Source organism: Alternaria dauci, chromosome 3 (assembly GCF_042100115.1).
Source record: "Alternaria dauci strain A2016 chromosome 3, whole genome shotgun sequence".
In the NCBI taxonomy this organism is placed as follows: Eukaryota; Fungi; Ascomycota; class Dothideomycetes; order Pleosporales; family Pleosporaceae; genus Alternaria; species Alternaria dauci.
In genome coordinates this window covers 2676259-2701241 of record NC_091274.1, presented here as the reverse complement: position 1 = coordinate 2701241, position 24983 = coordinate 2676259, and the positions used below count along the sequence as shown (strand labels likewise).

The window sequence follows — 24983 nt, the reverse complement described above, 5'->3', positions numbered from 1 at the left end:
AGCGGGAGTGAAGTGGCGGAGGGGGTGCTGGTCGGGGGTTCTCCAACCAATTCTCAACCCTGAGGTCTAACACACTTTCGCTTTCTCGAACAGATAAATCCAGGGATGTTCTATATTGAGGGTCATCGTATCTCTTGAGCGGTCTTTCTAGGGCCGATTTTCTCTGTGACCCTCTTGATCCTTGTGCTAGTGGGTGTCTAGTCTTTGATCCAGTCAGGTTGTCAGAATCAACGTGGAGCGGCGAATGGAATAACTCACCTTCACATACTTCTGATGCATTTATATGCCTACGTCTACACTCCAAGATCGTGGGGCCGTCTCTTATGAATTCCATTGCGGTACACAAATCCGACTGCTGAGGCCAGCGACGTAGCGTGGCGCTGCGATCAATGGGCGAAGGAGGGAATCTAATCGTCCTTATGGAAAGGGAGCTGGAGTTGCGGAAGGCGCGAGGCTGATAGCCTACACTTTGTGTTTGGCCGGCCAGGTCATCCCACTCTGATCGCCAGTCCTCGCTGTCGTACTCAAGATCTGCTTCGCTGCCGGCACCGCCCCTTAGGCGCGGATCGGAGTCCTCTACGACATCAGTCACAGATGAAGCGATGAATTTCTCTGGCCACCTGCTCTTCTTCCATGATCTACGAGCTCTGCCCGTCGGCTTTGGAGCTTCCTCTTCATGCCTAATACTCTGGTCACTCGGAGCATAGTCTTCTTCGAGAAATACCCCTTGGCAATAATCGCAATGCTCTCGGTGCTTATCCAGCTGTGTAGCCCACTCCTCACAGTGCGCACTGCTGATGTACCTAAAACCTCTGGAGCTCTTATCTTTGGATTGTGGATTCAGTCGCCTGACATGTTGCCAATCAAAGCGACGGATGTCATCTTCGCGTTGTTGAAAGAACTTGGGAGAGAACATGAAACGGCCAAGCCGCATGCTCAATGGTCCTTTTGGCATAGCAATATTCTCACCTTTGAGTACGCGATGAGATGGTGGCGTAACAGTACCGTAAGAAGTTGGGGTGTTTGGAGGTGCGCTTGCCGGAAAAGTCAGCTGTGGGTAACGAGGTGGAGATTCTCGATTGCTATATGAAGGGTGAGATCGATATTCCAGATCACCACCACCGCCACGGAACGATACCTGAGGTGCTGATTCCGAAGTAGTTGGTGATCGCGGGTGGAGAATCTTGGAGTGCAACTCGCTATTGCAGACGGGAAATGTCTGGCATACGCAGAATATTGGCGAGTCTGTCGCGTTGTCAGTATCAACTGGATCTCTAAACGAGCTTATCAAGTCGCCAACGTCTTGGTAATAGTCTTGCTCTCCTTCACTCGATGCGGTTTTAGTCGAGGTATCGACATGAGACTTATCTGCACTCGATCCGATGTCAAGCTTTTCCACGAGCTCCTCAAGGCTTTCCGTATCTACGTTCGACACCTGCCACGCAGCTATCTTCGTCTCACGATCCAAATGGCAGCATGCGGAACATTCTGGTATATCAATGGTGATTCGCTCGTCGCTCACATTGTCAGGTAGATAGATACCCATGTCTTCGCGGATCTGCATAATTTCCAAGATGCGCGCAACGTGCGGATCGTTTTGGAAGTCTTCTCTCTCACTTCCTTTCTTGATCATCTCGTGGATCTCTGGCAGCGTGGATTTGTAGGGAAATAGGTAGATGTGTGGAGGAGTATCGGGAAAGACGATCGTAGATCTTTTCGGGTAGAAGATGAAAGATTTGGCCCTACTCTCGGCGTTTGGGTAAGAAGAATCGGACGGCCTTGTTGCTGCTGAACTCTGCCCGTTCTCGGCATCAGCCTCTGGAGTAACTGCACCCTCGTTGCCAGTGGGTAAATCATGGGGTCGCTTTGAAAGCGTACACCGAGGCTCAGCATTATTCGTCTGTGTAGTCGGTTTCGATGCTTCCTCGTCACCAGCTGGTAGTGTTTCCAGACCCAAGACCCTCTTGCGACTCTTGGCATTTGGAGCACTTTTCTCCCCACAGGTACATACGGCATGTATATCACTATCCACCACTAGATGATGAAGGAATGCCCTAAGGTCCTGGTATTCTTCAGCCATAGCCCTCTTGTCTGCCTCTGCTGCCTCGAGCTGCTCTTCCAATGCCGCCTGTACATCCACATGCCACTGTAGATCCTGGATAAGGCTGTCGTTCATCTCCCGAAACGTCTCAAGTTCGCGTTCGAGAAAAGCGTTGCGCGTCTGGGCAGCTGTAGCTACGGTCATCCAAGCGTGTACGTGTTGTTCCAGAGAATCCGTTGTGAGTGCGATCCTAGCTTCTTCCATAAGGCTGTCATGAATAATCTTGAACTCATCCAAAAATTCGTTATCCTCGTCGATTGCTGATGGTGTCTGGCTAGGCTCATCGCCTGCTCCGCCACGGATTTTCGCAGAATCTTCCTCCTGTGTACGATCAGGAGGAAAGAGATTGTTATCGCTGACCATGTACATGTCTCCATGATCATCCTCCTCATCAAAATTCCAGCTCCCCCGTGTCAGGATATGCCAACCGAGTCCCATCCTTTCCCACATATCTGCGATTGCATTCTTGAGCACTTGCTTCGACTGCACCTTGTGGAACTCGACATTCTGCCATTCCTTGTCTCCACAGCTTTTTTGCTTCCACGCTTCCTGTTGCGCGACTTCTTCTGCTGCTCCGGTGGGAAAATAGTAAACTGTTACGGCGCTGTGGAAAACAAGGTCGGATTTCGTAGAATCGGAAATGATGAACCCTGGAGGCAGGTATACAATGATGTACTTGATTATCGAATCGCCGACTTGTGACGTGGCTCGCTGGCAAAAAAGATGCGGTGATGCTGCAATGGGACCACAGACTCCGGTATTAGCATGATCGCGACTACTATCGACTTCAGATTCTGCTTCGCCACTCCCGCCACGTAAGTTGACATCCTTGTCTTCCTGTTTTTGCTGATGGAAGATAGACGTTGATATCGGATCGGAAGGAGTTGGCTTAGGAATCGTTGCTACGTTACTATCATCGTCCTTGGTCGTTTTGTGGAGATCAGCCGATTGGGGGAGATCCTCTCGGTGCACCGCTTCTTCAAGCGTGCGAATCTGCGCCTTTAGTCGTTCAATTTCCTGTCTCCACTCCTGGATCTCCACATGATCCCAGTTTATGTACCCTCCGTAATCGTACACAAACTCTTCATCTTCGTCTCGGCCACCCATACCACCTCTTAACCGCGCGTCCCCGTCTGCGCTTCCAAGCTCTTCCCAACCTTCACTACACTTACAGCATGACCCATCATCGTTCTCATCTTCATCTTCTTGATCGCCATAAATCGCCCCAAGTAAGATCGGTATACTTTCAGCAGCCAGCTCCCGCCCTGTTTCTTGAGCATCAAGTCGGTTCATCAGACGCTCGATCCGCGTCTCCGCTCTCTCCAAGCGGTCCTCCAGTTCGAGGATGGTCCTCTCCGTTTCGATCTGCCGTAGTGCTTCTCTGTCGTCGTGTCGTGGTCGTCGTTCTTCGGGGCTAGGCGCGTTGCTACGCTCGAACCAATATGCCATGTCAGAGAGGTTCGCATCTGTAGGTCGATTTTTGGCTTTCGGCTGCGAGGCGCAAGCCATAGGCGGTCCATCTCGCCACAATTTCGCCATATCTTCCCATCCGCCTTCGAAATAATGACCAGATGCCTCGTGCTCATGCTCGTGTTCGTGCTCGTGCTCATGACCTTGCTGGTCGCCTTCTTCCAAAGAAGCCTCCCCCACGAGCATCTGCACCACCCAATCCAGATCCTGAACGCGCTCGTGTAAATGCTCTAAACACTCCACTAACGCCTGCATCATATCCTCTTCACCACCGGAACCCCTATCCAGCGCCGCATTCTTTTCCCGCAACGTCTCGTTTTCCCTCTTGAGCATGTCATTCTCATGTCTCAACACGATAACATCCTGCCTGAGTGCTTCTCCAGTCTTTTCGAGCTCTTCGATCCGAGCGTTCGCGAGAACAAGCTCTTGAGACTGCATTGCGACTATTTCTTCCAACAGACCGTTACACACGCCGTAACAACCGATGACGTGCTCGCCTGTAGCGACGAGGTTATATAGGGCGCGGAGTCGGTCAGGGCGCATCTGTACAGAATGTAAGTCGGTCGGGATAGTCGAGTCCAACTGGGTTTGGTCATGGTTGTTGTTATGGCCGCTGTGATGATTCGCAGGCGGTTGGGGTGATCGTCGTGTCATGTTCCTTTCTCAAGAGCAGGCTAAATAAGGAGAACGGTATTTGAGCGACTATAAGGGAAGTTTCTCACAGAGAAGAAGAATCGAGTTACAGTATCGAGTTCGCGGCTGTCAAAGTGTTGAGCTCAATACAGTAGGAGTAGAAGAATATGCAAAGAAAGCTGCCGAAACACAAAGGCTTTATGTAGAGAGAGAGAAGCCACTCTAGTATGTCGGATTCTTCAAGAAAAGACAGAGACGTGTGAGGTTGTAGGGTATGCTTGAAGCAACGCGCAGAATGGAAGCGTCGTTGCTGTGACTAGAGAACTATATCGAACGGCAATATACTGAATAGTTCCAGGAGGCAGAGCAATGAGAACACAAAAAACAGAGAAGCTGTGTGAAGATTCTCAGGTCCACCAGCCACGTACGAAATAGTGGCAAACATCAGGTGTACAGCAGTCACCAAGATGGTGACGTGGATGAAAACGCAAACGGATAGGAGAGCGACACAAGTGCTACGCTATGCGAAGAAAAACCCAGAATCTATTCGGTTGAAAAACAACAAGAGCCGCTCATGGGGCCTACAAACCATGTTTGGGTATACCGTGCTATGATGCCCTTGTAGTAATGCGCCGTTACAGAAGAAGTGCAAGACATGTTGAAAGAAGAAGCCCAGAACTGAACACCACCTAGCCTGTTACCGAATACCCATATTCGCTAAATCTAAGATCGTGAGGAAGGGAAGACGTAAACTCTAAGAAGATTACAAAACTCTAAACACGTGGAAGCAATGAAATAACGGTTACAGTCACGTGTTGAACACCGAACCCCAGGCTAGAAGATACCCAAACACCATGCACGTCGAACGTCGAACGTGCCAAACGCCAAAGGGGATGAAACACTTTTAGTTCAGTTGCCAACGCGCTCCGAAACGCGACCGCGAGCCTCGATCTGCTCAACACGATCCTTGGAAGAGTCGGAGCGCTTCATGCGGGATCGGGCCAAGGCGGCTGCGGCTTCTTCGTGTTCCCGAGCCAAGCGTCGGAGCGCGATCTTGGCCTCTTCAAGAGGTATGCTGTCGCTGCGCTTTGGACTGCTCTGCCGTGACGGGCGTTGACTTGGTGGGTTCGAAGTTGGAGTCGGAGGCTGATACCGAACGCTGTTGGCACGGGTACTAGCAACGCTGAAGCCGTTCTTGGTACTACCAGGACGGCTGGTGCGGTACTCGGTGCTAACGGACTCTTGGCTGCGGTTGTCGGCCGCATCGCGAGCGGGGGAGTTCTTTCGAGACCGAACGTAATTGGGATCATCGCGCTTGATCATATGACGGAACTGCTGGGTCTGCTGATCGAGGACCCATCGTTGATACCCCGCGGCGCCATTTGCGTTGCCAGGGATGAAAGTGTCGTTTTCGTCCCAGCATCTGACCCAAGCCACGTCATCAACTCGGAAGAAGCCGGCCTTGACTTCTTTGCCTTTGTCGTTCTTGATCATGACGGTCTTCTTCCGCTTGTTGAACTCGGGCTCCAGGAAGTAACGGCCAATGGCATGAGAGTACTTGAGTGGAATGGGCTGGTCCAGCGGTGTGTACTCCCTCCCGTCTGACGCCTTTACAGATGGCTTGGATTTGCTTTCGGGTTTCGATTCATCCTTGAGAGTTGCGATGAGGAACCAGCCTCGACCGGGGATGCTCTCGTACTGTCCGGGCACTGGACTGGACCATTCTTCAACGACCCTGGACTGGTCGATCTTGTTTGACTTGAACCACTTGTGCGGCGCAAAGGCCTTTTGGGTGGCTACGAAGAGGTTGGGTGCCATCTTGAAGTCCTTGGACAGAGTCTGTGGTCCAAGTAAAGCACGTGGATGGTGGTCGTCGGTGGCAATGTGGAATGCTCGGAGATTCTGCTTGGTCCGTAGGCGAGGTTGGAAATCCAGTATCGTGACAGGGGGAAAACTGAATGTGACTAGCCGAAGACCGCCGGTCACTGCGTGCAGATGCACGACTGTGGTCGCTATGAGGAGCGCGGCAAGCCTTCGACAAGACGTAGTCCACCGAGCAGCGCGTGAAAGGGAGATGGAAGCCTCGAAACAAAGAGCGTTGGGGTGTGGGAATATTTAAAAGACGGGAGCTAGTTTAGTGCTGGGTCTGAAAATCTTTCCCAGGCTGACGGAAGGAAATTGGGATGCGCTTCGACCTACCGTGGGTACAGGTGTGGGCCATGGACCGGGGGAGAAATAGTCAGACCTCATATGCCAATGCGAAGTCGTACGTCGCCTCCGAGCGTATCGGACCCTCTGGGCAGGGAAAACGGGCCTCATCAAAGCATTCGTCATGGCACACTGCCTCAATCAGCTCTTCTCAGCCGTACACGTTGCCCGGTTCTTTCCTTTGCTGCGCCGTCGGATCCGCTGATTGTCGTGTGGTGGCATGCCAGGCTCCGCATGCGTACCTCCCTCGCAGCAGCCCACATCCGTTGATAGAGTGCACCCATGGGCCAATCACCTCGTCTTGCACCCACCCGTGGACGGATAATGCCTGATGACGCGACGCACAAAGGGCCATTGTTTCCAGCAGACGCCTGAGTGTGTGAAATTGCAAGGGCAGGCACAGACAGATGGGCAGCTTCAGAGCGGTGTGCTGCTGGGTTGAGGTGTGCGGATGAGAATGGAACTGAGTGGACCGGCAGGCGTTGACGAGATCGTGCGCGCGGAAGTTCCGTAAGCGTAGCCGTTAGCGAGTCGTCGCTCAGCGCATCCATGGCGGCAGCGAGCCAGGAACCGCGAGCAAAACGACCAGCCCTGAGACGACGAAACGACTCGACCGACAATGGCAGTCGTCTGGAAGATTCCGCAACAGCGACAGCCTTGTAGCCAGCGTTCTTGAAACACGTCGTCCATCTGGCTGAAAGCGTCAGGGCACAATAAGGTTCCCTAGACTCAGCGTCGCAATTACAAGTTTCCCGACCGTCCCCTTCCCCGTACTTTAGCTGCTTTCTCACCGTTGGATTCGCTCCGATTCTCCAACTCCGTCCTCCTCCGTGAAACACGACACACCTCCACCCATCCATGCCAGTCCAAAGCAAACAGACTGCACAAAGCCTGCCACGCCCACGCGACAAATACCAGCCTGCCGCTGAGCCCACGCGACGCCTCACTTGCTTCCTACTCGGCTGCACCCAGCCAGCGTACGTGCGACACGCGCCAAGAAGCAACCATGGCTCTTGCCGCTTTGCCCCTGTGTTGACTCGTGCGGCTTTACTATCGCACTCCTTATCGACGAGCCATCTCATCAAATTCCCATGGCGGTGAGCAGGCAAGGCTGAGGACTTGGAGTACGGCTTACGGATGCATGTGTTTCCGCGGTGGGCGATGGATAATCTGAGCTTGCGGTGGGTCGCTGATTATGCATCTCAAGCATTGGACTGAAATAGCCGCCATCACAAGACTCCGTCCAACGAGTTGGATGCAGTATGCATCATGCTCGATGAGCAGCGACAAGTCCGATCTTGTGTCACCTTGAGTCAAATATATGCCTGCACCCATCATCACCTTTACAGTAACCCGGTGCAGCTGCGATACCCACCATTTGGTGGTTTCGAGAAACCCGCTTTCACGAAGCGGTACGACTAGAGGCACTTGGTCGCTACGTGCTTGCTTGTCGTATCAGGCCTGCATTCCAAATTCGACAATTACATTTCCAGTAGGAGCGTCATGATATCAGCGCTTACAGCGACGGAAAGGACGGTGGTTATCGAGGTTGGGCAACAACCAAGACGGGAAGTCGTCATCTCGTCAGACATGGCATGACCTGCTGTTTAGCATGTGAACAAGATCAGCCTGATTGATGCGCGCATTCGATGCTTGGCGCAGAGTCCCATGCAACTTCTGATGTGCCTTGCGGATGATATCGCAAAAACAACTGCTTGACCCTGCGCGGCCGGCAGCTGAGTTTGGTAGGGGTCGGGTTGCAATAGCAATCAAGCAAATACACATGGCCAGACGCGCCAAAAAGCAGCACATCACATAGCCTACGTCATCTGAAGGGCTCCTGATTTGGCTCGTTTTTTCATTGCATTCCTACTGCTCGTGTCCCTTGATATCTTTGGTCATTCCGCAGTAACATGTCGCAATGCTTTTTGAAGTGCATACCTCTTCCCATACCGCAGTCGAAGGGTACTGTGAGCCGAAGAGGATGGAAAGCCTTCCCATTGAGATCGTAACTAATCAGAGAGACGCCTTGTATGCCCCGCCCCAAAGTAAAAATCCGCACCCATCTACGACTCGGTCTTGACGCGGGCCTTGCCGTTGGTAACCTTGACACCGATCTGCTTCGCCCTGGCGATGATTTCGATGCGCTTTCGTGCTGATACAGCGTGGGCGATCCTGAGGCGGCTGTTAGTGCGCTGCTTGAGTGATGGCAGAGTTGGTGAACGTACTCTGCGGCGAAGGTAGCGTTGTGCATAAGGAGAAGGTCAACATCGGCGACGTTGTTGACAACGAAAGCCTTGTGGCCGGAGGGCATCATGTGGCGGGTCTTCCTGTTGGAGCCGTATCCGATCTGTGAGGCGTTCCGTCAGCCCGTGTCCATCAAACCATGCCGTGTCGCGTCCAATGTCGTGTCGGTAACAATGATCCTCCTCAATCCGGGTGGTAGGTGGTCCGTACCTTGGGCATAGCAGCCTGGCCCTTGAACCGCCTGCGGACGCGGTTGTCGATACCCTTGGGCTTGCGCCATGAGGGGTCAACGCCTATCCATTGTCAGATGCCCGTTTCTTCTCTCCCAGCGCCGGTCTCTCTTACACATGAAGCGGTCCGACTGGTGGCGGTTGAACCGCTTGCGGTCTATACGGTACGTCAGTCGCGAGTTTTCGAGGTCATGGGAGGTAGCTTCGGCGTACGCTTCTTCACGATCGGGACATGCTTCTTAGCGGCGACCATCTGGTTGCGGTCAGTAGAGCTCCAGCAGTACTCGTCGAGGCATACGCACTTTGACTGCTGTGTGGTTAGTTGTCGTGGGGTGTCGTCAAAAGCGTTGTTGGATTTTGCGAAGGCGCCGCAACCACAGTGGAAGACGCTAGTGCAGCTCGCTTATGCCGTGGCCCTAGCCACACCAAGAGGCGCAGCGACCACCAAAATTCTCGGCGAGCAAGTGCAGCACTGTCGCGTGGCCAAACACCGCCGCAGGAAAGTCCCGTATGCATCAGACGGAAAGTGCAAACGTCTTGCTCCTGCCCATGCCCTGAATCTGGAAACTGTCTTGGACCCACTTTAGATACATACATCACGTAGCTAGCCAAATCCTGTTGCTTTACCCAACCAGGGTCATCGCTTCCACCCTTCTTATTCTTACAATCACTCCATGCACACGATAAAACGTACATGGCACTCAGCCTCTGAATTATTCATGCCGAGCTATTCTGCTTGCTAGAAGATGCTCTTATCAAAGTGCCATAAATCTGGCCCGGGGTATGTACGTAATGCTCCCATGAATTATCGTAACCATGCACCAAGTGTAAAAGCCGCCTTCTGAAGAGCGCGAAAAAAATGCCATCTACCGTAACTCCCCGCTAGTAGGCATACGAAGCTCGAGTCCAAATCACAATTCGTCTTCGTCCATTGGCTGCTCATCCGTACCACCGCGCTTGTCCTTCTTGACGAACTCGACAAAGTCGTCGATGACCGAAGGCCATGAAGACTCCTCATTCCAGAAGCTCAGCGACTCGTCCTCTAGTGAGAGCTGTGCGAACTTGAGCGTCTCGTTCCACATGTCTTTGTTGACGCTCTTCTTCCACGACGTGTTGAGGAACTCGGTCCACCAGCTCAACCACGGCGTGCTAGGGCTCGACCACTTGACCGCCGACAAGGGCGAGCTAAAGAGTAACTCCCAATATACGGCGGCCATCTCGAGCGGAACAGCCCTCTGGTCTGCGGGCTTGGCAATGGTGAATGTGTACTTGTAGACGCGAGTGAAGAGCTCCTTGCTGTCGGACAACTCGCTCTTGACATTTCTCAGGTAAGCCTTTTGCTTGTCGATGGTATCGCAGCTGTATGGGTTAGTTGAACAATAATGTAGAGAACAATTCAGTCATGTCGCTTACCTGCGTTCTGTCCAGCCCTTGGTGAAGCCATCGCGGCTCATTTCACCCATGGTAGGCGCCTGCACGATCTCAAGAGCAGCCAACGCCTCTAGGCCTTCGGCATCGACCCCGATTTCTTCAAAATACCGCATGGTACCTTCTACGCCAACGATGTCCTTGTCGGGTACACTAGCGTCTTGGTACCGATCGAATAGCTTATTGAGGTTGGCCTTGGCCGCGGACGAGGACTGAGCACCACCGCCGCTACTGCCACTATAGTAACTGTTTGGATGGTCAGCTTCTGTTCGGAAAAGTTGCATAAGTCGGCAGCTGGCATTATATAGTTTGAAGTTGGGCTTGTTCTACGCGGCGGGACGGATCGTGAGCCACAACTGGTGTATACCCGTGTATCGTACCGTCGCTGTAGGACTTGCTCGGGGATGAGTTGGTGGTAGGCAGAGTATTCCCAGAGAGCCCTTTCCCTGGCAGCCCTGTCTCTGGGGGACATCCATCCTGATATCCGTCGCGGGCGATCGCTGCCTGAACCGCCCCTGAGCAATACAGTCGACTGTGACCTCAATTGATCATCAGAGGCGGAGGGGCGAAGGAAAGTTGCCTCAGTGGCATCCATCATGGCCAACAAGTCCCCAAGTGTAGAGTTCGACAGGTCCGTAGGCGGAACAGGGGTTGTGATGCTGCGCATGTGTTGCATGGTGTCTGTATGCGTTCCCAGACTGCCGTACCGGGTATGACGACGTGAAGTGAATTGACTTTCCGGTACATCGGTGACGTTCGGGAGAGTAAGGTTGTTATGCAGCACTCGACTCAGGTGTTCTGCTTGGATCCGATGCTGTTCTACGTGCATATCCTCTACACCATCCGCCAGTTGTGGTACGGAGAGTAGTATAGGAACTTCGTTGACTGCATGTAGTCCAGTATTAACGATGCGGTCAACGGAAGCATCACTCTCGTCAGAAGCAGCACGTTCGTCGGCTGTGGTGGCGGGACTGACTGTGCATACTTCTGCGGGTGGGGGGTTTCGCTGCTGAGACAGTCGACTTGATAGATTCGCGGAGTGAGAGCTGGAGCATGAGCTGATCGAGCTGATCCTCTCTCGTCGGTTACGCCCAGCCAGCTGTCTGGCTCTATCCTGCGAGGAACCGAACATGACAGGATGTAATGATGGCTTCGACTTGAGCTGATGGTGGACAGTCGATGGAGCGAAAGTCTACTGGTGCAACGAAAAGGAGGCTCGTCAAGGACTTGTTGTGGGTTGGAAGATACTGTCGAAGGAGGGATGCTGGTGTGAAAGCTTTGTAGGAGAAACAGCAACAGGTCCATTCCGGGAAAGCGAACTACTCCCTGTGCAGGAGCCGCTGGATGCTGTTGCGTCCTTGAGATTCGCAGTTGTGCGTCCTCGCAGAGCGCAGCTGCTCCCAATTCAACAGCCCGCCATGGCCTGCATACGTCTTCGCACGCGACTTCCCGCTTTCCCTCAGGCACTCCTGGTGCTACATCTGTATCCTTACATTCCCAGTCGCTCCTTCCCAGTATTTATTTGCAATTATGCCCGCTATGTGTCCAGATGCCAGTCGGTCGGTCGATAGGTCGGTAGGTCGGTCGAGATGTTACGAGGAGCCCACGGATTCAATGCGCCCACACATATAATAGAGGTACAAGCATGGTGCTGTGTATATATGCGGAACAAAAGACAAGCAGTACTTACGCGTTTACGGCGGTCTGCGCATCCCAGCCATGGCTCTTCAGCGCCCTTATCGCAGTGTTTCGGTCGAGGTTAGTGAAGCTGATGAACTGCTGAATCGCAGCCTTTTGCTGAGAGGTGTATACTGTAGGCATCTCGATTAGCGCTGTATGTCAGACCGCAGGTGTTGGCTGGTCGGTTGGTCGGTTGGTCGAAAGTTCCAGGTGAGTTGACACCGCGGGGTTGTGGGTGGGTCGAGCAAGTTGGGGGGCGAAAGTGGGCGAGTGACAAATAGTGCAATGGAGGAAGAGATTCGGAGCAGGTCGAGTGAGTATGAGTCCCGGTCGCGCGCGTGGGTTTCGCAGAACCGCAGTGAACAATCTGTTGGCTGGCGATATCTTGGGGGAGATGTGACGCACCGACCGACGAGACAGCAATTGTAAAGCCGACCCCGCCGACTCAACTGCACCCTTGTTCGTGCATCCAAGCTCCGGAATTAAGGCCGCGGCAACAAGCTAGCTTTGCAACTTTACATGCGTCGCTCCGGGACAAGGGATTGGAACGATCACTAATAAGAGAACAAAATGACTGCTTACCTTCTTTCCTTGTAGCCTTGGTTTTCTTCACCGGGCTATCCGACTCGGCCGCAGTGGACGTGGATTTACGCTTCGGCGCCATTGGGATTTCTGAGTCGTTTTCTTTGAGACCGCCGAGGCAGTCGAGTGAACGGCGTCGTGGTTCAGCATGGTATCGAGGACTGTGATTTGAAGTGCAAAGGACGGGTGGGTTCTGCTTTGGTCGAGCAGGCAGCTCGTGCGTTTCCTTTATATCTGTGCGCTTGCTGTAACAGAGAAACTGGCGTACTAGGTCGCTGAATATCATAACAAAACCGCTTGTTCTCACTGGAAGCGGTGCCGTAGTGTACGCAAGTAGACGCAAATAGTGCCTCCAAGGTAAGCTGGATGTTCGCCGTGAATCTGTTTGTGCCACTTCAAACTCTTTGTGGCCTACAGTGAGCTCTGAACGGGGATGTGGACCTAACCAGGCTCTAGACTAAATCGATGAGGAAGGCGCGAAGAAGTGACACAGAATACCGTGTGCTCGTCAAGCTAGTCCCCAATTCACAAAAGTGACGCGGCATCATGTGTTCTCGTCTTCACTGCAAACATGAAACATAGCAACGGTAACCATGCGCTTTCCGCATCCAGACTCGGACAGCGGGAAGCGCAATTTGCATGTTCTTCAATTAGAGACCAGAATTATCATCTCTACTGCTGATATGTTACATTCATCATCCCGAAATCGCACTCACATGCTCCACATGTCCCGCCAGGTGTGCAAGTTTCCCGCTGCTCGCTGTCACAAAACGCCAGACACCTCCAATGCTCAGTATCAAACACCTAAATCCTCACAATGTCGACCCGCGTCCGTTCCCAGAGCTTATGTGCGACTGCAAACCCCTTTTCCCTTTCCGCTTCACTGAGGACAGCAGGCTTAACAATAACGCGAGCATATGTTCCCGCTGCACGGCGTTTGGCCAAGGTGCCAGGATTGATGACAAGTACCGACTCCACAACCTATTCGAGATTAGCATGTCGCTTTCAAGTAATTATACCAGCAAACATACCTTGACTGTGCCCTGAAGCACACTAGGGGTGATGAGTATGTCAGGCCGTACGTTCAGCATTTCGCCCAGCTTAAGATAACTTGTATCGAGCATGGTGCCCAGAGGAAGGAATGGACTGGGAGCTTGGTCCATTTCTGGTTCTTCGCCCTCTTTCTGCTCACCATTTGCTGCACTGCTCTTCATGACCTTTTCCTCAATTGGTGCTGGCATGAATTGCTGCTTCTCCCTTCCGGTTGGCGGGAACAGAGGCAGAAAACTCCGCTGCTCGATAACGTTGCGGGCGCATCGTTCGTAGATGTTGGTTGTTCGCGCCTTGCCGCCTGCTAGCTCTTCTCTTCGCAGCATATCCAGGATATCGATCGACGACATACCCACAGTCATCTCATTCATGCTGACAGTCATCGGATTGGTGACGCATTGAACCATCTTTCCTGCAGCACCCAGGCCGAGCTCCTTCTTGATGAACTTGTCCTGGGGAAATGCAGCGTGATGGTGATGTGCGTCCCGTAAGCTGGGGACCAGAAGCACCTGGCAGGTTGGTACACGTTTGTTGAAATTTTGGATAGCGCTGGAGATATGGTATCGGAACATATCGGTCATGGTGGCCTGGTCCGGACTTGCGTTTGGCGGTAAATCAAAGTCTCCTGACCGAATTTGAGGATGCTCTGCATCGAGGAACGGACCTACCAGGATGATGGCATCCGCATATGCTTCGGCAGCATTGTCAAGAAAGGTGTGTAATGGCGCAAAGTCGAGGTTCTGGTCAGTGGTGTAAGGACCAGAAGCGATCATGATGGTGAGAGGTCGGACGTTGTCTGGATCAGAGTCTGGGGTATCGAGGTATCGCGCATTGATGGCATCTAGCTCTTCGGGTTTTGTGGCTGGTGGATTCAGGAGTGGAAGGGAAATGACTTCGGAAACCACAAACGAATCCCCTGAGGCATTGGTGCCACGCAAAGCAACAATCTGACCGGGGAAGAAGTCGTATGACGATAGCCCTTCGACGTTCAGCGGTACACGACGCCCTGAGCCATGTCTCCGCGAGCCTTCGAGTACGATGGACGCTGTGTTAAGCCTGCCTTCGCTCGTATCGTTTGCTATCCTTCCCACTGCGATAATCTCGCTCGGAGACGAGTAGTTTGGGTTTCCGAACGCACTTTCGTCCAGACCCGCGGTGTCCCTGAGAAGGTCGCGGAATTCGTCGATCCTGTCGTCCAAGACTTCAGACGCTTCCGACAGCTTCATGGCCATGGTGCGATATGAGAACTTGGACATGTCTGTGTTGGCCTTGAGTTTGATGCGCGGTTCTTTCGGTTCTTCCGACGGCGGTTCTGGGATGGAGATTTCGCCTTGCACAAACTGCTCGGTGATGTCGTTCGCATTGGTGCGAGAAGCAAAGTCAAAAACACTGAATGGTTGTTAGGGCATGTCTACATAGTGCATCCGGAATACGTACGGTCCACCTGGAGTTTCAGCCTTTGGTGTCATGCCACCACCAGGAGTACTCATCTCGTGGGCCTTGGTGGACTTGCCTCCTGGTGTGTTGAAGTTGGCTTTGCGCTTTACTGTACTTCCGTTGGCGCCGTTGGGTGCAGGTCGATGCGGTGTGCCTGGTACGAGTCCTTCTAACCTGTCTCCCGTCAGTTCATACATCCAGTTGATTCACAACTGCTTCAAACGTACATGTCGTACATGTCCCCGCCCTTTGCTCTTGGTGTTGGCTGACCCCGCTTGGGTTCATTTCTTTGCTGTGCCTTCCCTCTGCTTTCGCGTTCCAATGCATCTTGTATCGTCTTTTTGAAGTCTCGTGCTGTCTTTACGTCCATCTTGTTCTCTTCTCCACCCATCTTCATGTTGTATGCCTGCCATTTGAAGTCTAGTTCCTCGGGCGAGATGGAATACAGCCGCGACATGGATTGTAATTCAGCAAGGACGTCGGCGGGGAATTGGTCGCCCTTCATATCGCAGTAGCGCTCGAAGCGCTCGGTGAGTTCTGTAGTAAGGTCGTCCATTGTGTGTGTCTATGCGTGTTCTGGGATGATGACGGTGAAAGCACTTTGCGCGTGGGAACTCAGAAGACGCGTCGCGCGTGGCGGTGGGACTAGCATGAACAAGGCCTAGGGCGATCGACGTGCATGCAGGGTCCACCATGTTTCCCCAAAAGTTCCCAGGCTGACCGACACTCCCACGCCGCAACAAGGAGTTCTTTCGAGATTCTTGGGTAACAGCCACAGACAAAGTCAATTTGATAGACTCGATACCAAATTCCAAAAAAAAAAAAAATGTCTGCAATCGGCCCCTTCGCAGAGCCTGTGCCTGGCTGCAAACCTGCAGCTGCTCCTGCCTTGACCGCCGACCAACAAGCCAAATACGAAGAGCTTCTCGCCGAAGTCCGAAAGTGGGAGACTTTACCCACGACTTCAGCAAAGGGTGCCGAGGAGTCACCACTCAGCGACGATGAGCGCATGTGGCTCACGCGCGAATGCCTCCTCCGATACCTTCGCGCGACAAAGTGGAACCTCCCTCAAGCCATCCAGCGTCTGCGCGGGACCTTAGTCTGGCGTCGTGAGTACGGCACCGACAAGTTCACCGCCGAATACATATCAGAAGAGAACGCAACCGGCAAGCAGGTCTTGCTTGGTTTCGACAACGAGGGGAGGCCATGCTTGTACCTGCTGCCGCAGAACCAAAACACCAAGGAGACGCCCAAGCGGGTAGAGCACTTGGTCTACATGCTGGAGCGCACAATCGACGTGCACCCGCCTGGTCAAGAGAGTCTGGCATTATTGATCGACTTCAGGAACACTGGAGCTGGCGGTACCCCTAGCTTGGGTCTCGCCAAACAGGTCCTCGACATCTTGCAGAATCATTACCCAGAGCGACTTGGCCGCGCGTTACTTACACACCGTAGGCATCCACCTACTTTTCTCTAGAAGCAATACTGACAACACAAACAGTCCCTTGGTATGTCAATGCCTTCCTCAAGCTCGTGAACCCGTTCATCGACCCCGTCACCAAGTCCAAGATCAAGCCAAACGAGCCTCTGCCCAACCATGTACCTGCATCGCAGCTCATGAAGGTCTCAGGTGGTGAGGTCGACTTCAAGTACGACCACTCTGTCTACTGGCCAGCGCTAGAGAAGCTCACCAACGAGCGGAGACAACAAAGGAAGGAGCGATGGGAGAAGGCTGGCAAGATAATCGGCGAGAGCGAGATCTACCTCTGGGGAGGCGATGAGCCCAGCCTTGCGAGTGGAACAGCCGCTGACCCTGCAGTAGAGGCTACCCAGCCTACTGCAGCAACCGAGGGTGCCAACACCGCACCTAACGGGGGTGCAGAACTTGTCGAGGGCGTTGACAAGTTGGACATTAAGGAAGGCGAGCCGGTCAAAGCTGCTGCCTGAGCGCATTTCGTGACACCATGAATGGTTGCTTTCCTACTGTATATATGTATAGACCCATAGATCGATTGACCTGATAATGCAATACCTATTAGTCAAGAAGTTACTTGGACCAAATGAAGCATACGAGTCTGCTATACAGCCGATCAGGGGCTGACAGTGGCGTCAAGTGAATGCAGGCCAGAGGCGACACGTCGATGGCGTAGTGTCATATGCACGTGCGCTCAACCTTGCACTAAAAGTGCTCGGACATACAACGCGTCTCCCATCACCGTCCCCGCCTCCAGGCATACCGATCGCGCCACGCTTTTGTCCCCCAACCCCTGGCACCATCAACTCGACAATCGCGCGCAAACATCATGAGCGCGGCCGAATCGCCCTCGGGCGCTGACCAAGTCGCATCTTCTGCCGCGCGACGCAAATCCGGACGCGTATCCAAGAAACCTGCCAGATTCGCGCCGGGCGCAAGTCCAACCGGCAGCACCAAGCGAAAGCGCGGCGACGACAATGACAGCGGCGTCGACGCGACTGAGCCCCCATCTGAGGAAGAGTCTGAGGAGAGCAGCGAGGGCGAACCGGATGAGGAGGAATTGAGGGAGCGCAGACGCAAGAAGAAGGCCAAGGCAACTGCGCGCAAGCCTGCATCCAAAAAGGCAAAGACGAATGGCGACAGCGTCAGTCTGGCGATTCGACCCGCCAGTAATGCGACCAAGAAAGTGTCCAAGCGCCCACGAAAAGCGCCGATACGCAAGAGCAGGCTGCCCGATGAAACAGAAGGACTATATGGTAGGTCTGCGGGTACGCCGGGAACATGCACAAACTAACGCGCAACAGCCGACGTGTTTGCCAGCGGCGACCGACTCGAAGATGTCACTGCACAATGGGTCACGCGCTTCCACGAGCACGAGGCAAAAGCTCTCGCTGAGGTCGTCAATCTAGTGCTGCAAGCTTCAGGATGCGATCTGCGGATAAACGAGGACGACATATCAGACCCCGACAACGCGCCAAATCGCGTAGCCGAAATCCAGGAAGAGTTTCAGCAGGTAGGCATTGGCCTGTGTTGTACAGCCTTGTTCATGCTAACTGTCGCAGTACGAAGTCACAGAGTACCCGCTGATTGCAAAGGCCAAAGACGGCGGTGGCCAAGCTTTCAGGAACGCGCTACACGGCTTCTTCGTGACTCTGATACAAACTGTCGCGCAGTCAGGTCTCTTGTACGAGAGCGCCGAGCTCATCGAGAACATCTCAGTGTGGTTGGGCGCCATGTCTTCCACCGGCAATCGCCCCTTCCGTCACACCAGTACCGTTGCTTCATTAGCCATCACAACCGCATTGGCACAAATTGCCGCTGACCTTGTCGAGAACACAGCCAGGCGTGTTCGTCAAAGCGAAGCGGAGGCCAAAAAATCAAGAGTCAACAAGGCCCGTGTCTCTGCGGCGGATCATGAGATTGAAGAATACAACCAAAAGTTGGAATTCGTAGGCGGCCAGCTGGACGACTGGTTCGCGGCCGTCTACGTGCATCGGTATCGTGACGTGGATCCCAGGATCAGGGTAGACAGCGTTGTAGCCCTAGCAGACTGGATCATCGCATACCCTGACAAATTCTTCGATGGCACCAAACTTCGCTACCTTGGTTGGGTGCTTTCAGATCCAGTTCCATCAACACGGATAGAGGTCCTTCACCAGCTCGCGCGGTTGTTTAAAGACGAGAGTAAACTGGCCGGACTGAAGACCTTTACCGAGCGCTTTCGGCCACGCATTGTCGAGATGGCCACACAAGACGCCGAGATTAACGTGCGCGCTGCAGCAGTCGACCTGCTCGACATACTCCGAGAGGCTGGTTTCCTTGAGCCTGACGATATCGATTCGGTTGGCAAACTCATCTTCGATTCCGACGCAAAAGTCCGCAAGGCTGTGGTAGGCTTCTTCGCCGAGAATGTCAACGCCGCATACGAGGCTACTGTCGAGGAGATGGGTGGTGAAGAAGCCCTCAACGAGGCGCTGGCACCTCCTGAGGAGGAAGAAGAGGAGTACCACAACCCGCGACTTGAGTGGTTGAAGTTGAAGTGTCTTGTCGATCAGCTACTCGCATACGACGAAGATGAAGCTGAACTGCCTTCACAGATCCAACGCATGTCGCCTGGCACCGAGTTGCTTTTGATTGCCTCTGGTGTGGAGTCGCGGCGCTCGCTCGCAGCACAAGCATTGTATGATGTGATTCCGGAAATCCGATCGTGGGAGGTCGTGGCTGGCTATCTTCTCTACGACCATTCTCAGACTGTTCGGGATGAGAGCGACGACCCCGAAATCGTGCTTCGCCAAACATGCCAACTTGAGGAAAAGCACGAGACCATCCTCCTAGACATTCTGAGTGCAGTGATCAGCTGCAAACTACAGCGCATGGCGGAGGTACAAAAGGACAAGAAAAAAACCAAGACGCAGCGCGAGAGCGACATGGAAGACCAGTCAGATATGGCTCGACGACTCTCACTGCTGATTCCTCAGCTCCTCAAAAAGTTTGGTGCTTTGCCTGAAACAGCAGCACTGTGTCTTCAAATAGAACGCCAGCTAAACCTGGATGTGTTCGAAGAATTGCGACAGAACGCAGCTCTTACTGCCCTGCTTGACGACATCAACAAGCAATTCCTCACTCATCACAACGAGCGTGTCCTCGGAGAAGCTATCAAGTCAATCTTACATGCCCAAGGCAGTGAAGAGTTACGAGAGACCGTCGATCTTAAGGTGCAGGCGCTTTGGGATGACTTGATCAATACGTTTGATGCTCTTCGACGAGACAAGGATCTTTCCGTCCGAGGCAATCTCGATCAAAATATCCTCCGCGGCCTATCCAATGTGGTGCTGAAAATAGCACAGCTGGTAATGGTCTCAGACGCTTCGGTGCTTGATCAGCTCCCGACTCCTCCAAAGACAAAAGTCAGGGGCAAAAAGGCTGCCCTGACAACACCGCCTATTGACTCGGTGTTGCAGATACTCGAGCGCGGGGTGTCAGTGGAGGATTTAGACGCAGAGATTGAGGAGGCAGATGACACCCTTGTCCGTCATGCAATGTCGGTCATGCTCATGTACTTTATGTGGAAGTGCAGGGATTGCACCACGCATGTCGAGGAGGGTACCAGCATGCCAGAAGACGAACTGATGGCCTTGGTTGAGCGAAGAGATACCTGCATCACAACACTGATGAGCATTATGGAGAACCGAAAAGGCACAGATGAAGTACGGCTCGATGCTGCGAACTTATTGTTAGACATCTACACCATGTTCTGCACACTACGGGTCAAGAAGGACAAGGGCAAGATCGCAAAGACACCGAAGAAAACGCAAGGTCGCGCCTCAAACTCGGCCAGCGACGACTGGGAAGCTCTTTGTCAAGACATTGACGGTAACACTACGAAGCTCATCCTTCAAATCCTCACGGCCTGGGAAAACCATTTGGCTAAGCTCACCAACAAGCGCCTGGAAGAGCCGGACATTGATGACGATCCCATCGATCCCGACGACGATCCTGAAAGCGATGAAGAAGACGCTGCAGACGAGTCTGGCGTTTCCGAAAAGCGAGTACGCGCCGCTTTGGCAGAGCAATCGCTGGACGCATTCGGTGGCCGTATCGTCCACGCCGTACTCGTCGGTGCCCTCGATAATGACGGATTAGGCACCGTACGCAAGCGTCTTGAGCGCAACAAGATGAAGCTCACGCCTACATGGAAAGAAATCGTGAACCATCTCGACGTCGTCAAGCAGCGCAAAGTTGCCAAGAAGAGCAGTGCAAAGCCGAACAAGTCAGATGCCAAATCGGCCAAGAGCGCAGAGGTCGTGGAAGTCGATAGCGATGAGGAAGATGAGGAGGGGCGGGAGCCAGAGCATGAGGTTCCAGGGGACGAGATTGAGGACGAGGAAATGGCTGATGGAGACGACGACGCTGAGCAGGCCAACGGTGTCGAACAACTGAGCAGTGAGAACGGCGAGGAGGCGGAGAAACAGCCTAATGGTGACGACGAGGAGAGTATCCTTGGGGACTGAGCGGGGTGTTGTGATCTAAGTGGAGTTTCATCGTTGTTTCCCTTGTCACTTCTTACGCATGTTCACGGCGAGGTATATCCAGTGGCACATGCTTATGTTCCTCCATCGATTCGGTTGCTATGTAGTGCAGCCAAGCATGGCGCTTCGGCGTTGGCCATGATATGCGGCTTTCCTGACACTTCCTCTGTACGATGTTTTACGAGGCGATTCGGTTCCGCCTTTGACATAATGAAGTTGCTTTACTAGAACATTGTCGATTCTGAATGTGTGAATGTGTGATGGTACCATCGCTGGAGTGTTGACCGAGAGCGTATAAAATCGTACATGCACAGGCAGTGAGCCGCTGTACAGCGATACAGCATCCTATTGCAGATCCCACCATACTCCATGACCCCGCTTTCCACTAGTCAAACTACCGCATCGAGCATCTTGTAGAAAACCGTGGATTGTGACCATGTCTTGGCACAGCGACACTTCGCGCCGGCAGACTAGCGGCTGCACGGACCAGCCCACACAACATTCGAAATCATTAGTCCTGCCGCTGTGAACCGTCAAGCCCACGCACGCCCGATTGATCTTCGCCGACGACACAAGTCAATACTGTAAGTGTGCCTTTTGAAGCCGCGACAGGAACCGTCATAGCGACAATTTGCTAATATCGAGGCAGCAAACGACAACCCCCGTCAAAACCCCCAACCACACATCATGTCTCACGAGTCGGTCTGGTACTCCCGTCCTAGGACTTACGGCAAGGGCTCCCGCGAGTGGTACGTCTGAATCTCTGGATAACGCGCATGCGAGCGCTGGTTATATGTGTATTGGGCGGGCGAGCGCACCGTGTTGGTCTCGCGAGAGGGGGATTGGACAGATTTGGATGCAACGGAGCATGGTTTCAGGACCCGATGGCTAACACAGTACTCACAGCCGCGTCTGCACCCACCCCGCTGGTCTGATCCGCAAGTACGGCCTCAACATCTGCCGTCAGTGCTTCCGCGAGAAGAGCTCCGACATTGGCTTCGTCAAGGTATGTTCGACTTCATACTACACCTTTATTTCACATCATATGCACCGAAGGACACTGGAACTAACAGTCGAATAGCACCGTTAAACTCTTCATTTTCCAACGGCAGGAGTAGGAATGGGCGCGAGTGACGAACGATGATTACCTGACGACACGATAAAACAAAGTTGCCCTCGACCCGACCGCATCACGATCAAGCAAATCAGGACCTGGGCTCGAGATGAAGGAAAAGCGAAGCTGAGAGAGCGAGCTTTGTAGTCGGGCGGGGATGTTTCTGCATGGCGTATTTTCCTCATAACAATGTCTACGGGTAATGGGGGAGATATCCGGCTTTGCATGCAATGAGAAATCAATCCTGAATTCACAACATGCTGTTGTTCTGCCGTCGGAAGTTTCGAGTGCTGTGGTATTGAGGGCATACGTGATGGTTGAATGATGCGACAGGGCACCCGGGAAGACCAAGTCTCAGCTCCGGAATTGCGTCGAAGGCATCTCAATGATGGTTCTCAATGACAAGAGGCTGACAAGCTGACACATCTTATGCAACCAGCAAAGACGAACGTCTAGAACGTTTTTGTCGAGGTTAGGACATGCATTTGTTCTGCCCGCTATTCGTCACTCGCTGTTAACAAGTCTTACCAGTCGAATTGTTGGCAATGACATGGCCAGCCAGTCAAACTACTAATCTCTGCAATCTGATATCTATCATGAGCAGCAAACGCACTAACGGTTACTACTGAAAGGTTGTGTCATTCATTAATGAATCAAGACCTCAAACTCACCTGCAACATGTACAAAAACCCCGCAACACAACGCCTCCAACATCATTCTCAAACTGGGCAGTGAAGCTCCCCTCTTCCTTATCGTAGCAGTCCCCGCTCTAAACGCACTCCTTTCCTTCAACTTGTTTACACACTTAATATTAATTGGCTTCACGGTATCCCTAGCACCGCATGTCCATTTCACCGACCGCCCATTCACAGCCACGATGGTGCGTCTCGTTGTCCCTCCAAGAAGCAGTGTCATACCCTTGCTATCACCATGTTTTACACTGGAAGTGCAAGACGCGGTTATACTACCCAATTGCTGTGGTATTCGATTGCGAAGTTGTGGACCAAAATACTACCACCGGCGTTATATTCTCAGCCTGTGGACGCACAACTATCTCATATTGGTATCCGGTGTGTGTCCTAACAAACAAACGCATCCACTAAGAGATACAGGAACAGTAAACAGCTGAATACTTCGGATTTGCGCTAGGCTGCCCAGGTGGTGAAGGCCGGTGCAAGAGAAGAGACCTGGAACCCTGAATACACGAGAGATATTGACCTATCCAACTACGACATCCTAATAGCCTAGTTGTTGCAAGGCTACTGAAGGCTGATTTAGGCTTTGTTAACCCTGTATAAATTCATCTATCAACATAGGAAACCTGGGATTGTGAAGCAGCTGAAAATCGCCAACTCAGTGCTTCTCGTATCCAAGTCTACGATTACTCAAGATCCAGATCCCTGACGGCTTGGGTCGGCGTCTAGTGATACAGGCTAGAAATCTCCGCTGCTAACAAAGCCCTGTTCTCTTGACATTTCCTAGGTGGTTTTGCATTCTCTTGTAACGATGATATAGATGGTGTATGCTTCTTCACCGATAAGCAGAGGGAAGCTGCTTCTCACTTTTTCTGATGTGCTGTTTTGATGATATCCAATATCTTGAGAAAGCAAAAAATAACATATGCTTCTTCACAAAGTCGCACGCACGATAGGTGCCAGAAGCGACGCGAAGAAGGTGCAAAGCGTGGGTACTAGAGTTATCGCCAAAGCCAAGAAGTCAATGACTATACGCGCTGGCGAAGTCTTTCAGTTACAAGCTTGTTGTGCCAAGCATAATGGCTTGCAGTTGCGTAATCTGTAAGATGGACTATTTTGATCTCCGCTAGGTAAGCTTCGAAACTCACAGATCTGACAAGACTCCGAGCGGCAACATGCGACAGATTACGTTTTTGATTGACGCATGGGGAAGAAGGAAGCGAAGAAGAAAAGGCGTGGCTGTTCTATAGCGTTTCAGCTAGGTCTTTCTCGAAGATGCCGTGCTTAGTCTTATCCGCACAGATAGGCAGGTGCGGAGCCCTAATACCGGCACACCTCTTAGCCTGAATGTGATTCTCGAGATGCAGAGCGAAAGTTCGGGAACAGTAAAGCCTCAAGGGGCAACTTGCTGTCTACGGATTCACCGGACCAGAGGTAATCATCAACGCGATGTAGTCAGATTCCAGACTTGCGTGTTCGCTTAGACCCATGCACGCTATTCACATGGCAGCAGCCCAGCTATGAGGTTAAGCCAATAAGAGATGGTCCTAAATTCATGACTTTCATACGACACCGCGATCAACAGCTATTCAGAAACCTACTCAAACAGGTAACAGCAAGAAACCGCTTTCGTTCAACCTCGCCACATTCCACAGTTTTCCAGAACCTGCCCGAATAAGCAATAAGGCGGAAGGCGCGGGCGGGACTTTGTGAGCGCGAGAAATCGTTTTCACAACTTCGCCACAATCGACAGCTGATCCAGGACTTTCCCAACTGGGTAACAGCGAGAAATAGCTTTCACAGACACCAGCAGCATTCCACAGCTATCTGAACAGTTTCCTAAACAGGTAACAGCAAGAAATAGCTTTCACAGAAACTGCCGTGTTCCACGACCATCCAAGAAGTTTCTCAAATAGGTAACCGCGAGAAATCGCTTTCGCAAGAATACAGTATCCTACAACTGCGTTGCACAAGTTGTCCAAATAAGTAGTCTTTTTCGAGCTCGAATCTACACCCTTGGGACTTTGTAAATGCATTGTAGGTAGTCTAGACTGCAATAAACCCCGTGTCAAAGAACTCAACCAAAAACATACCAGAGGTTTATA

At 52.5% G+C, this 24983-nt stretch overlaps 7 protein-coding genes across 7 annotated transcripts; 3 read left to right on the top strand and 4 right to left on the bottom strand.

Annotated features, from left to right (window-relative positions):
• Positions 1-197: 197 nt before the first annotated feature.
• On the bottom strand, positions 198-4114 carry ACET3X_004534 (uncharacterized protein; the record flags this gene model as incomplete). The annotated part of the gene is made up of 2 exons (XM_069450749.1): positions 198-202; positions 259-4114. The coding sequence occupies 2 exons, from the start codon at positions 4112-4114 to the stop codon at positions 198-200; spliced, it is 3861 nt and encodes a 1286-aa protein (XP_069308512.1).
• A 635-nt stretch (positions 4115-4749) lies between these two features.
• ACET3X_004533 (uncharacterized protein) lies at positions 4750-6278 on the bottom strand. The gene has a single exon (XM_069450748.1). The coding sequence runs from the start codon at positions 6020-6022 to the stop codon at positions 5114-5116; it is 909 nt and encodes a 302-aa protein (XP_069308511.1). The 5' UTR covers positions 6023-6278; the 3' UTR covers positions 4750-5113.
• Positions 6279-8478: 2200 nt separating this feature from the next.
• Positions 8479-12661, bottom strand: ACET3X_004532 (60S ribosomal eL32 domain-containing protein; the record flags this gene model as incomplete). The annotated part of the gene is made up of 10 exons (XM_069450747.1): positions 8479-8587; positions 8641-8762; positions 8870-8952; positions 9005-9046; positions 9103-9142; positions 9192-9199; positions 9839-10248; positions 10303-10563; positions 12008-12128; positions 12580-12661. The coding sequence occupies 10 exons, from the start codon at positions 12659-12661 to the stop codon at positions 8479-8481; spliced, it is 1278 nt and encodes a 425-aa protein (XP_069308510.1).
• Positions 12662-13383: 722 nt separating this feature from the next.
• ACET3X_004531 (uncharacterized protein) lies at positions 13384-15622 on the bottom strand (the record flags this gene model as incomplete). The annotated part of the gene is made up of 4 exons (XM_069450746.1): positions 13384-13560; positions 13611-15018; positions 15067-15240; positions 15294-15622. 4 exons carry the CDS (start codon positions 15620-15622, stop codon positions 13384-13386), a joined length of 2088 nt encoding a protein of 695 aa, XP_069308509.1.
• A 170-nt stretch (positions 15623-15792) lies between these two features.
• Positions 15793-17096, top strand: ACET3X_004530 (uncharacterized protein). The gene is made up of 2 exons (XM_069450745.1): positions 15793-16517; positions 16568-17096. Exons 1-2 carry the CDS (start codon positions 15893-15895, stop codon positions 17011-17013), a joined length of 1071 nt encoding a protein of 356 aa, XP_069308508.1. The 5' UTR covers positions 15793-15892; the 3' UTR covers positions 17014-17096.
• Positions 17097-17283: 187 nt separating this feature from the next.
• Positions 17284-21269, top strand: ACET3X_004529 (uncharacterized protein). Its single transcript, XM_069450743.1, has 3 exons — positions 17284-17796; positions 17845-18053; positions 18103-21269. Exons 1-3 carry the CDS (start codon positions 17370-17372, stop codon positions 21049-21051), a joined length of 3585 nt encoding a protein of 1194 aa, XP_069308507.1. The 5' UTR covers positions 17284-17369; the 3' UTR covers positions 21052-21269.
• Positions 21270-21600: 331 nt separating this feature from the next.
• Positions 21601-22438, top strand: ACET3X_004528 (40S ribosomal protein uS14). The gene is made up of 4 exons (XM_069450742.1): positions 21601-21653; positions 21719-21818; positions 21976-22075; positions 22151-22438. Exons 2-4 carry the CDS (start codon positions 21757-21759, stop codon positions 22157-22159), a joined length of 171 nt encoding a protein of 56 aa, XP_069308506.1. The 5' UTR covers positions 21601-21653; positions 21719-21756; the 3' UTR covers positions 22160-22438.
• The last annotated feature ends 2545 nt before the right edge of the window (positions 22439-24983 follow it).

What these genes read in the sequence shown, in the direction of transcription:
- ACET3X_004533 (XM_069450748.1), bottom strand. Translation starts at nt 6,022, where the DNA reads ATGGCACCCAACCTCTTCGTAGCCACCCAAAAGGCCTTTGCGCCGCAC.
- ACET3X_004530 (XM_069450745.1), top strand. Translation starts at nt 15,893, where the DNA reads ATGTCTGCAATCGGCCCCTTCGCAGAGCCTGTGCCTGGCTGCAAACCT. An exon ending in CCGCGCGTTACTTACACACC is followed by an intron (nt 16,518 to 16,567) that starts GTAGGCATCCAC and finishes CAACACAAACAG; the next exon opens with TCCCTTGGTATGTCAATGCC.
- ACET3X_004529 (XM_069450743.1), top strand. Translation starts at nt 17,370, where the DNA reads ATGAGCGCGGCCGAATCGCCCTCGGGCGCTGACCAAGTCGCATCTTCT. An exon ending in TGAAACAGAAGGACTATATG is followed by an intron (nt 17,797 to 17,844) that starts GTAGGTCTGCGG and finishes AACGCGCAACAG; the next exon opens with CCGACGTGTTTGCCAGCGGC. An exon ending in TCCAGGAAGAGTTTCAGCAG is followed by an intron (nt 18,054 to 18,102) that starts GTAGGCATTGGC and finishes TAACTGTCGCAG; the next exon opens with TACGAAGTCACAGAGTACCC.
- ACET3X_004528 (XM_069450742.1), top strand. Translation starts at nt 21,757, where the DNA reads ATGTCTCACGAGTCGGTCTGGTACTCCCGTCCTAGGACTTACGGCAAG. An exon ending in GGCAAGGGCTCCCGCGAGTG is followed by an intron (nt 21,819 to 21,975) that starts GTACGTCTGAAT and finishes CAGTACTCACAG; the next exon opens with CCGCGTCTGCACCCACCCCG.